Source organism: Hoplias malabaricus, chromosome 13, assembly GCF_029633855.1.
Source record: "Hoplias malabaricus isolate fHopMal1 chromosome 13, fHopMal1.hap1, whole genome shotgun sequence".
Classification (NCBI taxonomy): domain Eukaryota; kingdom Metazoa; phylum Chordata; class Actinopteri; order Characiformes; family Erythrinidae; genus Hoplias; species Hoplias malabaricus.
In genome coordinates, this window is record NC_089812.1 from 22,210,756 (window position 1) to 22,225,457 (window position 14,702).

The following is a 14,702-nucleotide window of genomic DNA, read 5'->3' on the forward strand; positions in this document are numbered from 1 at the left end:
TTGTGTGAGGTTCTAGATACCTCCGCCTTGTTCCTCGGAGTGAGGTCGGTGTAGAGCATGGGTTACCAATCTTATCCACAAAGGGCCAGTGTGGCTGCAGGTTTTCATTCCAATTAAGCTGGAGCACACCTGATTCTGCTTGTCTGATCAACTAGTCTCCTCCTCTCAACAGTTATACAGGGTGTGCTCCTGTCTGTTTGGTTGAAGTGAAACCCAGCAACCACACCGGCCCTTTGTGGATATGATTGGTGACCCCTAGCATGTGCTGAACACAGACAATAGCACAGATGCTTGTGGACACGCGCCCTTCACCAATTTAACCAAAAGAAAAAACATTAAATGAAATTCTGAGATAGTTTCCTCTCCATGTGCTGCTCTCCAGTCGGTTTGCGCTTGAAACTGGTCTAATGTGTTTAAGAAGCCCTAGTGTCTGTAAACGGGTATAAAAAAAGTGTCTTGGTCCGGTATGCTAGGCTACCTCTCTCTCTGCTTGTGGCAGAGAAACAGCATCTGGAGTCTTTTAGACCAGCGGTCCCCAACCTTTTTTGCGCCACGGACCGGTTTCATCTAAGACAATATTTTCACGGACCGGCCTTCATATGCTCAGGCCTACATTTGCTCGATAATCGTTAATGACGTAATCTAATAATAAATCATCTGCAGTGGTCTTATGTCAAATGCAAACATCAACAGACAATAAACAACCTTTGTTCATAAATTAATAATCAACAACATCTCTGTAAACGAAAATATTTATTTTAGAACAAAAATCCTTTCTAATAAGAAATAATTATAATAAAAAACTAAACTCGATTCAAGTGACAATACTGGTCATTTCTATATAAAAGCGTGAACAAGTCAATCAAATAATAATAATTTCAATTAGTGAGAGCCCTGCCCAGTAAACATTTAGCCGTTGATTCAGCGTTGAAATAACGTAATGACTGCCGTCTAATCAACGTTCTCTTAAGGTTGAAGATGAAAGTTGAAAAGACGTCCAAATACAGACATTGAAAAGACGACTATTAGACGTATTTTGGACGTCCATTGACGTTATTAATTGGTCCCGAAATAAATTACTTGTATAAAACGCATTTTGGACGTCCACTGACGTTATCGATTGGTCACCACTTAACTCACTTATTAAGATGGATTTTGGATGTCCATTGACGTTTAAAATATGTCCTTGACGGGCAGACTACTTTTAGACCAATTTTTAACGTCCAGGGAATCCTTGTTTACTGGGTAAGCTTGTTTCTCTGCAACAAGCTGGTCCCATCTCGGGGTAATGGGAGACAGTGACACCCGAAGTGTGTACCGTACTGCTACGTACAGTCTGTTCCGTAGTTTCGTTTTGGTTGCGAATCACCTGTAGGAATAAACCCGTATTTTACGTAGGAATCCTGATATTGTCTTTTAAATGCAGATTTCGTTTTCTTGGAAGGCGTAGGCTCTTCTTCTGTCTCCTTATTGGGCCTTTTCCCCTTTCCAAAGAAGCTCACCAAAGATATTTGTTTTTCACTCATTTTTGCTAGCTTTTGGGGTAACGGCTGGTTACGCATGTATGCGTCTGTGCGGAATGACTTTTCAGAGTGCAGAGTCACTTTTCAAAATAAAACATCAACATTTAGATTGATAATCAATAAAAAAAAAAAAAGAAAAATTCAAACGTTCTGTACCTAATGGCCCACGGCCCGGTATCGTGTCGCGACCCGGTGGTTGGGGACAGCTGTTTTAGACAACAGCGAGACTCCAAACTTTGAAAAGCATGAACCGAAATGAGGACGTTGCTCTATTCCTGCTCCATAGGTGGGTAATATTGACTTATTTGTGTTGTTTTGGATCACTTAAGGTTGAAATTTTTCAGATTTGGCAAAGCGCTAACTGCATGAACGTAAACACCCACCAAAAGTGCTGCAAACAAAACAACACGAGTTACAATTGAGTTTCTGTGGTAATTCACACAGCTGCGTATAGTTGTCTTTTAAAATTTTTTCTTTTGTTCCTGCTTTCGTCGCTGGAAGTTGTTGTTTTTCTGCCGGCAGGTTGTTTCTTGAAAATAGTAGTAGAGACTCGAATAGTAGAGATGAAATTAAGTTTATTGGGTGCGCATGGGTCTCTTCCTAAACAAGTCTGAAACTCTTTCTATACAATACCCTTTTAAGAATAACACAGTATTCCTCCCACCCTTAACCACCTAATCAATTACCATAGCAATCAAATTAACAGAAATGGAGAACCCCTGCTGTGCTGGGGACATCCAGTCTGTCTGCAGCTTGGCCCAAATGGTTGAAACAAAAGGCACCCCATGGTAATTACATTGTAAAAAGTCACAAAGGTAGGCGTCACGGTGGCGCAGCAGGTAGTGTTGTAGTCTCACAGCTCCAGGGGCCTGGAGGTTGTGGGTTCGATTCCGCCATGGGCTTCCTCCGGGTGCTTCGGTTTACTAAAACACACGTTGGTAGGTGGATTTGCGACTCAAAAGTGTCCATAGGTGTGAGTGAATGTGTCTGTGTTGCCCTGTGAAGGACTGGCGCCCCCTCCAGGGTGTATTCCTGCCAGTGAAGGACTGGTGCCCCCTCCAGGGTGTATTCCTGCCTTGTGCTCAATGATTCCAGGTAGGCTCTGGACCCACCGCGACCCTGAACTGGATAAGCAGTTACAGATAATGAATGAATGAAAGTCACAAAGGTGGTTGCATCCTGAATTATCTTAGAGTTCATGTGAGGAAGAGAGTGTAAGGAAAATTATTTACAACAGTACAAACAACCCCCCCCCCCCCTCAAACACACTGTTCCATCATGGAGCTTCTGAATGTAAACACAGCAGAGAGAACAGCATTTCGCTGTAATAGTAAACGTTACCTTTAAATCACTGAAGGGTTATGGAATCAGACTCTTTTTGAAAAACAATTCAAATTAAATGTTTATGCATCAAAAAAAGTAAGAATTGAGAAGGAAAACACTTATAGAAATAGAAAAAAGTCTCAAAAATTGTCTCAAATGTATAACTTTCAAACTAATAAAGTGTACTCTATGTTTCTGACCAGATCAGAGACTCTGCGAGAGTCTTGATACTTTCAGTGTGTTAAATTGGTCGCACACCAGCTGCATTCTGATTGGCTCTCTGCCTCCTTGACATGTCATGCCAAAAATGCAGACTTGTGATTGGTCCTTTTGCGTTTCAGTCGTATTTCATTCCTGCGGTAGTAAGCAGTCCTTGGCCGCATTTAAGTGGTGAATGGTACCACACTTTCCCTAGAGATTCTGGCAGTGCTTGACTAGTCACACTTTAACCGCTGTGGGCTGTGTCCCAATTGGCTAATAAGTTTTTAAGTAACAGTACTGAGCTGTCACTCAAAAAAACACACTAGCCAATGGGGATGCATTGCTGAAAAAAAAAACTGATTCCATAGAGAATACAGACTCAAAAGTGTCCATGGGTGTGAGTGTTTGAGTGAATATGTGAGTGTGTGTCGCCCTGTGATGTACTGGCGCCCCCTCCAGGGTGTTTTCCTGCCTTGCGGCCATTGATTCTGGGTAGACTCTGGACCCACCATGACCCTGAACTGGAATAGTGCTTACAGACAATGAATGAATGTATTTTAAGTGTGTTGATTTCATACGTCCCATTTCATCTTCATCTTATGTTATTTTATTTTATTTTACAGAGTTCTATAATGAATGATTACAAATAATCACCTCTCCTTCTGGAGAAGAGAATGTAATTTACCTTTAGGGAGTAAACAACTTTAACACCACTGCTGTACCTTTAATGGTACCGTGCATTTACTCTGTTGGTACCTTTAGTGACCAGTAATGTACCTCCACAATACCTTAATTTCTGCAAATGTAGGGGTCAAGTCTCCAGGGTAGAGTTCACAGCAGAAGAATAAATGGACTTTTAGATGACAACAGAGAGACAGGCACCTAGTTTTTCCATCTGGAGCAGGAAATTTAGAGCCACGATTTGGTAAAAGACTGGTTGCTCTTTTGATGTTTGAGCAATAACATTTCCCTCCAGCACACGCATGGCCACTGGGCTGGGCTCCAAGCGCCGCCCATGCTTTAGTGGAGAGGAAAAAGCTGGAGCTGATGAAGGGACAGCTCTCAGAAGCTCAGAGCTGCAGTCATGCTGAGAGTGTGTGTGTGTTTCTGTGTGGGGATGCTCTCTCTCCACACGACCGCTGAGTTCTCCTCCAGGTCGGAGCTGGAGTACGAGTTCGGGGACTATAGGGGCAGGTGGTGCATAGACGAACATGGCTTTGTGTATGGGATTGGGACGGTGTTCCAGCCCAGTGCAACCGCTTGCCCTTGCACCTGCACAGAGGATGGGCCTGTGTGCTTCCGCCCCAAATGCCCCCGCATCCACCCTCGCTGCACACGCATCCGATACAGAGCCTGCTGCCCTGTTTGTGAGGCCGTCAGCAAGGTGTGTGTGTACGGGGGTAGGACCTACAGACCCCTCGAAGAGTTTAAGGTGAGTGCATGGTTTGCAGTTCTGAATCTTCAAAGTAAATACAGTCCAATATATGTCACTGATATCTCTAATGTTTCCTTAATGTCTGTGTAATATCTCTGTAGTGTCTCCTTAATATCATTGTAGTGTCTCCTTAATATCTCTGTAGTATCTCCTTACTATCTCTGTAGTGTCTGCTTAATATCTCTGTAGTGTCTCCTTACTATCTCTGTAGTGTCTGCTTAATATCTCTGTAGTGTCTCCTTACTATCTCTGTAGTGTCTGCTTAATATCTCTGTTGTGTCTCCTTACTATCTCTGTAGTGTCTGCTTAATATCTCTGTAGTGTCCCTTTAATAACTCTATAGTGTCTCCTTAATATCTCTGTAGTTTCTCCTTAATATTTCTGTATTGTCTCAATTTTTCCTTCATATCTATGCAGTTCCACATTTATATTTCTGCAATTTATCCTAGTATATCTAGTTTATCCTTAATAAATCCTTAATGTATATATTAAGGAGGATATTACGGAGAACTACTACTGAGGTATTAATGAGACACTAAAGAGATATTAAGGAGAAACAGTAGAGACATTAGAATATCTGTTTGTTCTTGGCTGTGGGAGGTAGATATATCTGGACTGTGGTGAAGGTGTTGTTTGTGTATTTTAAACGGCAGACGTTAAGAAAGAAGAAAAATCTGTGTATGTGGGTTGGGTCTGTGTGTGTGTGTGTGTGTGTTTGTGTGTGTGTTGCAGTTGTCTCGCTGTGAGAAGTGCCGCTGTGAAGCCAACAGAGAAGTTTATTGCAGTATTTCAGGGTGTCCAGCCCTTCACTGTGTGGACCCCACATACGAACCTAACCACTGCTGTCCTGTGTGTAAGAATGGTGAGGAAGACACACACACACACACACACACACACACACACACAGTCAAAAAAATCACACACACACACACACATACGCGCACACACACACACACACATACAAAAAATACCAACAATGCTGTCCTCTGTAATAGTGTAATAATGGTGAGAACACACACACACACTCACACACACACACACACACACACACACACACACATACACACACATACTGTCTAACACATACAAACCACAGTGTGTTCTCTGTAGGGGGTGTGTTTATTGAGCTCTGGAAAATAGACAGTGATAGTTATTTGAGGAGGAGTTTTACTCTTTAAACACAGCTGTATATGTTCTTTACGATTGGGGTCTTTACTAAAGAGTGTTGATGTCGTTATGTGTAGAAATTGCAGCAGAAACATGTCACATACACATTGCCCCTCTCTCCATCGATCCGTTAGACACCTGTGATTTCTGCGCAATGGAAAAACAGTGATGCAACGGAACTGTTCAATACACTGCTCTCCACCGAGCTGTCCTCCACAAATAGAAACTAGCCCAAAGCATGCTGGGAAAGCAGGGCCATGGGATGGTCCGCCACAACAGAAGGCATTAGGAGAACAGATTGTGTGTGTGTGTGTGAGCATGTGGGCTTTAGTTACCTTGTGGTAAGCAGAGAGAGAGAGAGAGAGAGAGAGAGAGAGAGAGAGAGAGAATGGCTTGTCTATTTAGAGGTACTTCGTATTAGGAGAAAAGAAGTAAGTGTGAAGTGGAGTGGATCAGACACAGCAGTTGCTACTAGAGTTTTTAAACACTGTGTCCATTCACTGTCCACTTCACCTTGTAGATGTAAAGTCAGAGACAGAAGCTCATTTGGAAGTGCGCTGGGGAATTATGGGAAATGTAGTTTCAGTAATGAATCTGTGTGGCGTGTTCTGCAGTTCTGTAATCCAGGATAAAACTTTTTACCACTGTGATTTTAGTGGGTCACAGCAAAATTTTACTGGGGTACGTGAATTATCCATCAGCCAAATCATACCTGCTCTGTGGGGGACCTGGAAATTTGCAAACAAAGTATGCAGAGCAACATATGGACTAGTCTGTCATTGTAGAACTATAGATTGCTCGTGTGTGGCCGGTGGAGCTGTAAGAATGGACAGTGACCATGGACATTTGTACTTATGAACCAGTGACCTTTTTGTCCCAAGCCTGCATCTCTAACCAGACTGCCCCCTAGAGGCAGCCAAAAATAATATTGTGACAGTTGCACATGCCACTTTGACAAGAACCAAACTGTGATAGTCACAATGTTTTGGCCAGTCTTGTCAGGTCAGAGTGGCTCAGATCCTTACACTCACCGATTTCACCTGCTTACAATCAGCTCTAGGGGTTCATTCATTTGTTCATTCATTCATTCATTCATTCATTCAACCTTCCTTCTTGTCTCAGGTCTCCTCTTCTAACCAGATGTTTGCACGTTTTTGTCTCAAAGGGCCGAACTGTTTTGCGGGGAACCGAATCATTGTGGCGGGGGAGCGTGTGGAGGTGGACGAGCAGACGGTTTGTTACTGCACTTACCGAGACGGCACCTGGCAAACTCAGCCGCACGCCACCTGCGAACCTCACCAGCCGCCCGAGGAGGAGCAGGAGGAGGCGTCCAAACAGATGGAGGAGAAGGAGAAGGAGAGGGAGAGGGAAAGGGAGAGGGAGAGGTGGCCCAGGCTGGACGTCATCCCGTGACGGCGGGGCTTCTCCGGGGCAAGGCCAGTGGACAGGCAGGAGGTCAAGATAAACACGAGCTGCGCTAAGCCTCGCTGCCAACGCTGACCTTGTCCATCCCCTCAGAGCTCTCTCACACACACCGGCTGGAGCAGCATGTCCGAAAATACCCAGACACCTGCTCCACCAGCGAACACCACCTCCAAAAGCAAGGGCACTGCAGACATGGGTTTATATCTGGCACAGCTAGGCATTAAAAAGTTTGTGGACACCTGCTCGTCCGCATTCTCTCTTTTTTACACAGTTCTATAATAAATGATTGCAGATAGCCCACTCTCCTTCTGGAGAAGAGCATGTAATGAACCTTTAGGGAACACAACTGCTGTACCTTTAAAGGTGCATTACACTGTTTGTATCTTTTGTGATAATAGTGTACTTGTACCATACCTTTTTTCTGAAAATGTAGTGCCAGACTCACCAATCCAAGCTTGCTTTACAGCCCTATAATACTCTTATATGTGGATCCTCCCAGGCTCCCAGGTGACTAAGGCCATACCAAGCCCCACTGGCACCGTTAATGCGTGCTCAGTGAGCTTTATGTAATACATCACCAACAAACACAATAACACAATATTGTACCCCACTCACCTGCTCTGTCGTCCATGCACCTGGATGATATATGATGAAGCAGAGGTGTAGGTGTAGTCGTCCATTTTATATATGACTACACTATGTCTGTTGTCAGTTATTTTATTATTATGCAGCAGTTACCATAAAATGACAAATGAGCAGCAGAATATTTCAATGTTGAATTACAATTATACTTTGCACAAATGGCTTTAAAACTTATATGTAAAACTTGTACTCCTAATATAAAGAGTTAACTCTCTCATATTCTCAATGAGGGGAATGTATACGCTAGGTGGCCAAAAGTTTGTGGACACTCAAGTCCAACATCTCTTCTGAAATGAGGGTTATCAGGGGGTATGAGGGGTGTGTCTGTCCATTTTTTGCCACAGTAACAGATTTATATTAAATATGGGAACATTTCTGTAAGGATTTGGTGGCATTCTGAAGTCAGGGGCTGGTGTTAGATGATTAGCTCTGAGTCAGAAGCACCACTCAGACTGGTCCCAAAGATACCAACAAACATCCACACTCTAGAGAACATTCAGCATCTAACCTTTCACATTTTCTGGCTATTATATATTGTACAGTATTCTGTATAGCTATGTACACTATGATAACATACTCAGTTAATGTTCTTACATGGAGGAAAGAATGGCATCAGTGTTTTAAAAATAGCGTGGTATCAGTTTTTGTCAGATGCATCAGCACTGTAGACTGTAGATACACCAGTCATGGCCATTATTCACTGTTTTATTCAGTTTACTGGGTTTATAATTACACAGAGCTTGATGTATCTTAAAGCACAGCTGAGATCATGACATAAACTACACTTCCTCAAAGGGCTAGTCCTCCACAGACAGAAATCCAGTTCATGTTCAACAACTAACTCAGGTTTTAGGAACACACTCGTAATCCTCACTGTCTCACAGTGTTCTGACTCTGTAAAAATCCTCTCAGCGTCCGTTCACCGAGTGTCGAGTTCACACTGAAATGCATGTAGAGCTTCATTTTGTAAATATCACAATGTGGTCCTTGAATAAAATTCTTAAGTCAGTGAAGCACAATGTTTGCAATAAATTTGTTTCCATTATAATGAATATATTAAAGAATTAATTAATTAATTCACTGTGGTCTTAGTGTTGCATGAGTGGATCAGACACAGCAGTGCTGCTGGAGTTTTTAAATCCTGTGTTCACTCACTGTCCACTCTGTGAGACACTCCTCCCTCGTTGGTCCACCTTGTAGATGTAAAGTCAAAGACAGTTACTGCACAGTGTGTGTTGGTCGTCCTCTAGTCCTTCATCAGTGACACAGTACGCTGTCGGCTGGATGTTTTTGGTTGATGGACTATTCTCAGTCCACTGAGGGGTTTAAAAACTCCAGCAACCAATGCGCTGAGCCCCCCACCCAAATCATACCGGTTCTGTGGGGGGTCCTGAGCGCTGGGTAAAAGGGGGCATACAAAGTATGCGGAGCAACAGGTGGACTACAGTCTGTAATGGTAGAACTACAAAGTGATCCTCTTTGGTTAGTGGAGCAGAAAGAATGGGCAGTTAGTGTAGAAAAAAAGAGGTGGCTATTATGTTATGGCTGATCTGTGTGTGTGTGTGTGTGTGTATGTGTGTATATACTTTGTGTGTGTGTGTGTGTATACTTTGTGTGTGTGTATGTATGTATGTATATATAGCGTGTTTGTTAGCTGCAATTCACACCTCCGCCTGCTGGGGGCACTGAGTGCGGAGCGGTGTGAACGTCATTTCCCTGCGCTCCCGTGCCTCCTTCCTTTCTCTTCCCCAGCCGCGATGTCTAAGAGAGGTAAGTGACTCTGACTCCGAAATCTCATTTAATCCTCAAAAATTGGCTCTTCTTATTGCACCAGAGTGACTTAAATCGCTTTTTTAAATCTTCATGCGTCTGTTCCTGTACGTATTGAGTTTAATTTAATTTTATAACCTAGTGAAAATAAAGGATGTATGTCGATAGAGCTGAAGACTGCGTCTCCGTTCAGTTCCAGCTAACGTCACTTGAGAAAACACGCTTTTCCCTTTGTTTTTAGGTACTTGCTGGTGCTCTTTGTCTCAATACGAGTCTTTACTAACAGCACGAGGCATCAATGTTTTAAAGCTGTGTGGACCGCTTCATTGCTCCGCTTGATTTTCGAACTTAACGTTCCACCTTAAATGGTGAAGACGTTCCGTACGGTCTGTGGGTAGTTGGCGTTTCCGAGGCTTTTAAGGTGGAACGGAAAATACAAACACGCTAACGGTTATAATTTAAACTCGCATGCAGTTATATAAACGTTATATTAATAGCATAGAATGTGTGTTCAAGTGTTCAACACACTTAGACAGATGCATGAGGGTCTAAAGTAGTGACTTAAGGGATTCTGGTGCGATGAAATAACCAGTAAAACTCGTTTGGAGTAATATATAAACGGTAAGAACTGACGTTATTTGCTTAATGTGGACAGATCCATTTTATTTAACATTAACCCAACAGCTGGTGTTCCATTGCTGTGTTTGGAATATATAATAATTCAGCGTCTTGTAATAATAGCAAAATTTCACCCTTTTCCGTAAATTCTAATCTTATTATAGCGAGAGAATACTTAATACTTAACGTTAATAACAACGGAAAATTAACCACTACTTAGATCATTAAGAACATAGGTTGCTGTTAGGAAGTCATTGAGATTCAGTGATGCTACTCTGATGAGTGAAAACACACAGCTATTTCTCAAATGGGCAGAACGCTAAACCTGAGCAAATGCAGAGTAAACACCTGGTTCAGATACTGCTGATTGGAGCTAGAAATAGGAATTGTTTGGATTAAAACGTTTTGCTAGAGCAGATGCTGACTTGTAACACTAAGCTCAGAAATTGTGGTTAATGAAGCATATTTGCTGGTGTTTTGAATTTATTTGTACCAGATCTGGCAGTAACTCTGTGTACTAACGCTTGCGTCATTCAGCATAAATATAGCTATTTTAGAAAGCTGTGTTGACTAGATGGAGTTTATAAACTCACACTGAACACTCCATAACTCCTCCTAAAAGCACTTGCTTTGTCTGCTCAGTGGCTGAGTGAGTCGTCAAGGAAGGAAAGAGTGAACCCCATTGCTTTTGGGTGAGATGGCAGCGTTTGTAGCCGTGTTGTTCAATCTCAATCCGTGATGGAACAATTTGAAAGGAAAGGGAATGTGAGCAGTCAGGAAGAATCTGTTAAAAATGCATATAAGGTAACTGAGTAGGGATCAGTGTCTGTACTTGTGTCTGTACTAAGACGCTAATGTTACAGTATCAGCCTTAATATTATTAATATTACATGTTAATTGCCGAGTTTAATTATCCTGGTCTTTAGTTGTAATGTTAGAGCATTCACTTTGTTTATAGACTGCACTAAAGATTAGTGTCAACATTTGTGGCAAGAACAAAACGCCTGCCGTTAAATGTATTAGGAAATTTACATTAGATCTCTTATCAAAGGTTTGAATAGGAGTGCAGATGTACAGAAGGTTAAGTGGATTATGCTGATTAAGCATTTTTCCTTCCCCACACTTCAGTACGATTTTAAATTTACAAGCATGTAAACACAGCTTTAGACCAAGGCTAATTAGACTGCCATGAACCATTATCATGTTTGCCTGAAGTGAGTTGTGCATGAACTCATCAGAATGTGATGTCTTCCAGGACGTGGTGGATCATCTGGAGCCAAGTTCCGCATCTCACTGGGTCTCCCAGTGGGAGCGGTCATCAACTGTGCCGACAACACAGGTATGGTGTCTCACTGAACACTCAACTCTTGTAAAACTTCATCCTTGCTCATGTGCAGATGTAATGAGGTGAAATGAGGATCTGACGCTGCATTTAAAGTTTCTCTTTGGGTGTGTTTCTTATTGTGCTTTTCTATTGCATGGGATTGGCTCGACTCGCTTTTAGCTGGTTGTATTTCCACTTGCAAGGTTCCCCATGAAATGGAGGTCTATAACTTGAACTGCAGGCTTTGAAAACAACCACAACCCTGCTGGTAAATTTAGGAGCTGTTTACTTGTGTATTGCCATGCTGTTTTGTTTCGGACTGAACACGACTCCGCGCCTCGGTTTTCACAGATCAGTTTTCCTATTCACATGTTTCTTTCACTGGAGATTTTCCTTGGCCACTCACCCAAGGAGCGTTTGAACCTCTTCAAAACACGTCGGGGAATGTTACGAGCTGCAGTTATTAGTCGGATAAAACAAATGTGAAATCTGCCAAAACTTCAGAGATTTTACAAGTGGTGTGTTTGTACTCTGCTTTTTGTGGTTATTCACAGGTCTCTATGGCCACTCGATGTCCTGAAAAGTTTACATGTCAATTTAGTACCTACTCTCTGGTTAACACTGAAAGCAAGCAGGGACTTAACAGGTACCTGGACCAGATTTGGCCAGTGGAGAAGCTTGAGTTCAGTCGTGTGGGTCCCATGCAGTGAAAAAGCACCATTAGAGCTGTATTTTTACAAAAAAAATAATAATAATAATAAAAACTTGGACAGGAGCTTTGGACTAACAGTGTAAATTTTATTTATTTGCCCCCGTCTTAGAAGACTTTATTACTTAGTTCATTAGTCCATATCTCCTCCTAAAAGCACTTGCTTTGTCTGCTCAGTGGCTGAGTGAGTCGTCAAGGAAGGAAAGAGCAAACCCCATTGCTTTTGGGTGAGATGGCAGCGTTAATATCCGTGCTGTTCAATCTCAATCCGTGATGGAACAATTTCAATGGAAGCGTCTTAACAATACATTAAAATGCGTTGGAGTACTTTTCCTCCATTTGATTAATACATTTTAATGAAAATGAGTGGTGTGTTCTCTTCAGGTGCCAAGAACCTGTACATAATCTCAGTCAAAGGCATCAAGGGTCGTCTGAACAGGCTCCCTGCCGCAGGGGTGGGTGACATGGTGATGGCCACTGTGAAAAAAGGCAAACCAGAGCTCAGGAAAAAGGGTAAGTGTGCTCTGCTGTAAGTGTTATCTCTTGTGTAAAGCTGTGCTCCCTGTCCGAAGAAAAGCATGTTTCTTCCAAATAGCAGCTTCACAGGAAAGTTTTGACTTTCAACGGAAGTCAGTGTAAATCGTAAGGACGGCTGCTGTGTTCAAATGTAATAAACAAGAAAATTAATTTAATTTGTATTGTTAGTGACTTGACCCCTTGTGTTTCAGTGCATCCTGCGGTGGTGATACGACAGCGCAAGTCTTATCGGCGAAAAGACGGCGTGTTCTTATATTTTGAAGACAATGCCGGGGTCATAGTGAACAACAAGGGGGAAATGAAAGGTGAGATGCTAGATGTGTGCAGTCTCCTTCTTAAAAGTACTTACTCTGTCTGCTCTGTGGCCGAGTGAGTTGTCGTGGAAGGAAAGAGCAAACTCCGTTGTTTATGGGTGAGATGGCAGCTTTGACCGTACTGTTCAGTCTCAATCCACGATGGAACAAATTTACATCAATAGAAGTTGTTTTTGTATTTTTTTTGGCTGTGGATTTATTTGGGTATAGAAGTGATGCCTAAGAATTAGACAAACGAGAAATAAACAAGACTGAAACAATTTCATGTTCAAGACAAACAGCATAAATCGCACCTTTAGCTGAGGCACGGCATCACGTAAAAACAATTGGGGATAACACCAAAAGCCTCAAATCTATCATGGTCCAAACACACGAAGCTTAGATGAAGATTTGTTTTATATACAGCAACCTAATGAATGGTACAGTTGATTATCAAGGCTGTTTTAAAATGCAGTAACAGTAAATTAACTAACAAAAACATGGTCTGTAGGGTTAATCTCTTGTTTTGAGAGTTTCTCTTTTCTAAGTAGTCTTTGTTACATGTTTATTTAGTTTAACAGACCTTTGGACATGAAGGTCATAGTAAGAAAATGCCAATAAACAAGGACTATTATATTGCTGCCCTTTAATTTGTAAACCTACTTTTGAAATTTTATTCTTGTTTTTAACGTTTTTGCTGGTGGTAATTTATTTTTTATTATTCCCCCCCCCCTCCCAGGCTCGGCCATCACGGGACCCGTAGCCAAGGAATGCGCAGACCTATGGCCCAGGATTGCTTCAAATGCGGGGAGCATAGCATAAGTTCTAACTTGGCTCCGTATTTTCAATAAAATCTTGATAAAGCCCATGAACTCGTCTGGCTGTTCTTCATGTGCTGGCTGCAATGCTGCCTTTTACCTGTGTGGAATGAACTGAATGTACATTTTTAAATGCAGTATAGGCCTAGATCAGGATTCAGATTTTGTTCAGGCTTTGTGTAAATATGTCTTAATGAATGTTTCTAACCCTTGACATTCTCGCTGTCGGAGTCTACGACTTATAATATTTATGACTTTGCATCTTGTTAAAGCCTTCTCATTGAGAGATATTAATACATTGTCGTACTCTTGTAACTCTATAACTTGCATTCTTAAATGTGACCCAATTAAATGGCTATATATGAAGTACTTCTGCAGATTCTACTTCTAATCACTGGTTTGGAGCCGCTCTAGCTGAGTGGGTCTGGCTATGATTTAAGAGCATTTGATTGGCTAATCCAGAGTTTTGAGAAGTAACAGGCAATGAATGTTTACTGAAAGGTTGATCTGGAATAAGATTTGTATGAACTGTACACTTGATTTCAGTTGGCTCCTTGGTCTGGGTCAGTGTATAACAGGCCAGAGCCATAAAGCCCTCTCAAGTGCATACTTGTAGCATGGTAAAGTGGTCAAAGGAAATTTTTAAATCTCAGTAAACTGCTTAACTCGAAGTTATTGGTGCTTTACGATTTCCATGCCATCTGAAAATGACTACACTGGCATTTACTTTTCTGTTTTCATAGCTATGTAAAACACGATTTAAAGAGGAGCCACAGAAAAATGATAGATTTATTGATCCCCAGGGGAAATTCAAGAAATGAATGAAAATATCAGAATTGATTGAAATCGTGAAACTCGAAAGATCATGAAAATACAGTTCAGAACAAGACCTCAGAGCTCTAAAGCAAAGTTGAATT

General features: G+C 41.9%; 2 protein-coding genes and 1 non-coding gene across 3 annotated transcripts; all 3 read left to right on the plus strand.

Annotated features, from left to right (window-relative positions):
- The first annotated feature begins 4,154 nt into the window (after window positions 1-4,154).
- Window positions 4,155-8,668, plus strand: si:dkey-283b1.7 (brorin). Its single transcript, XM_066642752.1, has 3 exons — window positions 4,155-4,479; window positions 5,215-5,344; window positions 6,815-8,668. Exons 1-3 carry the CDS (start codon window positions 4,165-4,167, stop codon window positions 7,060-7,062), a joined length of 693 nt encoding a protein of 230 aa, XP_066498849.1. The 5' UTR covers window positions 4,155-4,164; the 3' UTR covers window positions 7,063-8,668.
- Window positions 8,669-9,358: 690 nt separating this feature from the next.
- On the plus strand, window positions 9,359-13,863 carry rpl23 (ribosomal protein L23). The gene is made up of 5 exons (XM_066642010.1): window positions 9,359-9,486; window positions 11,360-11,443; window positions 12,522-12,650; window positions 12,866-12,979; window positions 13,707-13,863. The coding sequence occupies exons 1-5, from the start codon at window positions 9,474-9,476 to the stop codon at window positions 13,787-13,789; spliced, it is 423 nt and encodes a 140-aa protein (XP_066498107.1). The 5' UTR covers window positions 9,359-9,473; the 3' UTR covers window positions 13,790-13,863.
- Window positions 10,714-10,853, plus strand: LOC136665480 (small nucleolar RNA SNORA21). The gene has a single exon (XR_010795257.1). It is a non-coding gene; the product is annotated as a small nucleolar RNA SNORA21 (small nucleolar RNA).
- Window positions 13,864-14,702: the final 839 nt, after the last annotated feature.

What these genes read in the sequence shown, in the direction of transcription:
- rpl23 (XM_066642010.1), top strand. An exon ending in ACCAGAGCTCAGGAAAAAGG is followed by an intron (nt 12,651 to 12,865) that starts GTAAGTGTGCTC and finishes CTTGTGTTTCAG; the next exon opens with TGCATCCTGCGGTGGTGATA. An exon ending in CAACAAGGGGGAAATGAAAG is followed by an intron (nt 12,980 to 13,706) that starts GTGAGATGCTAG and finishes CCCCCCTCCCAG; the next exon opens with GCTCGGCCATCACGGGACCC.
- si:dkey-283b1.7 (XM_066642752.1), top strand. Translation starts at nt 4,165, where the DNA reads ATGCTCTCTCTCCACACGACCGCTGAGTTCTCCTCCAGGTCGGAGCTG. An exon ending in GACCCCTCGAAGAGTTTAAG is followed by an intron (nt 4,480 to 5,214) that starts GTGAGTGCATGG and finishes TGTGTGTTGCAG; the next exon opens with TTGTCTCGCTGTGAGAAGTG. An exon ending in CTGTCCTGTGTGTAAGAATG is followed by an intron (nt 5,345 to 6,814) that starts GTGAGGAAGACA and finishes TTTGTCTCAAAG; the next exon opens with GGCCGAACTGTTTTGCGGGG.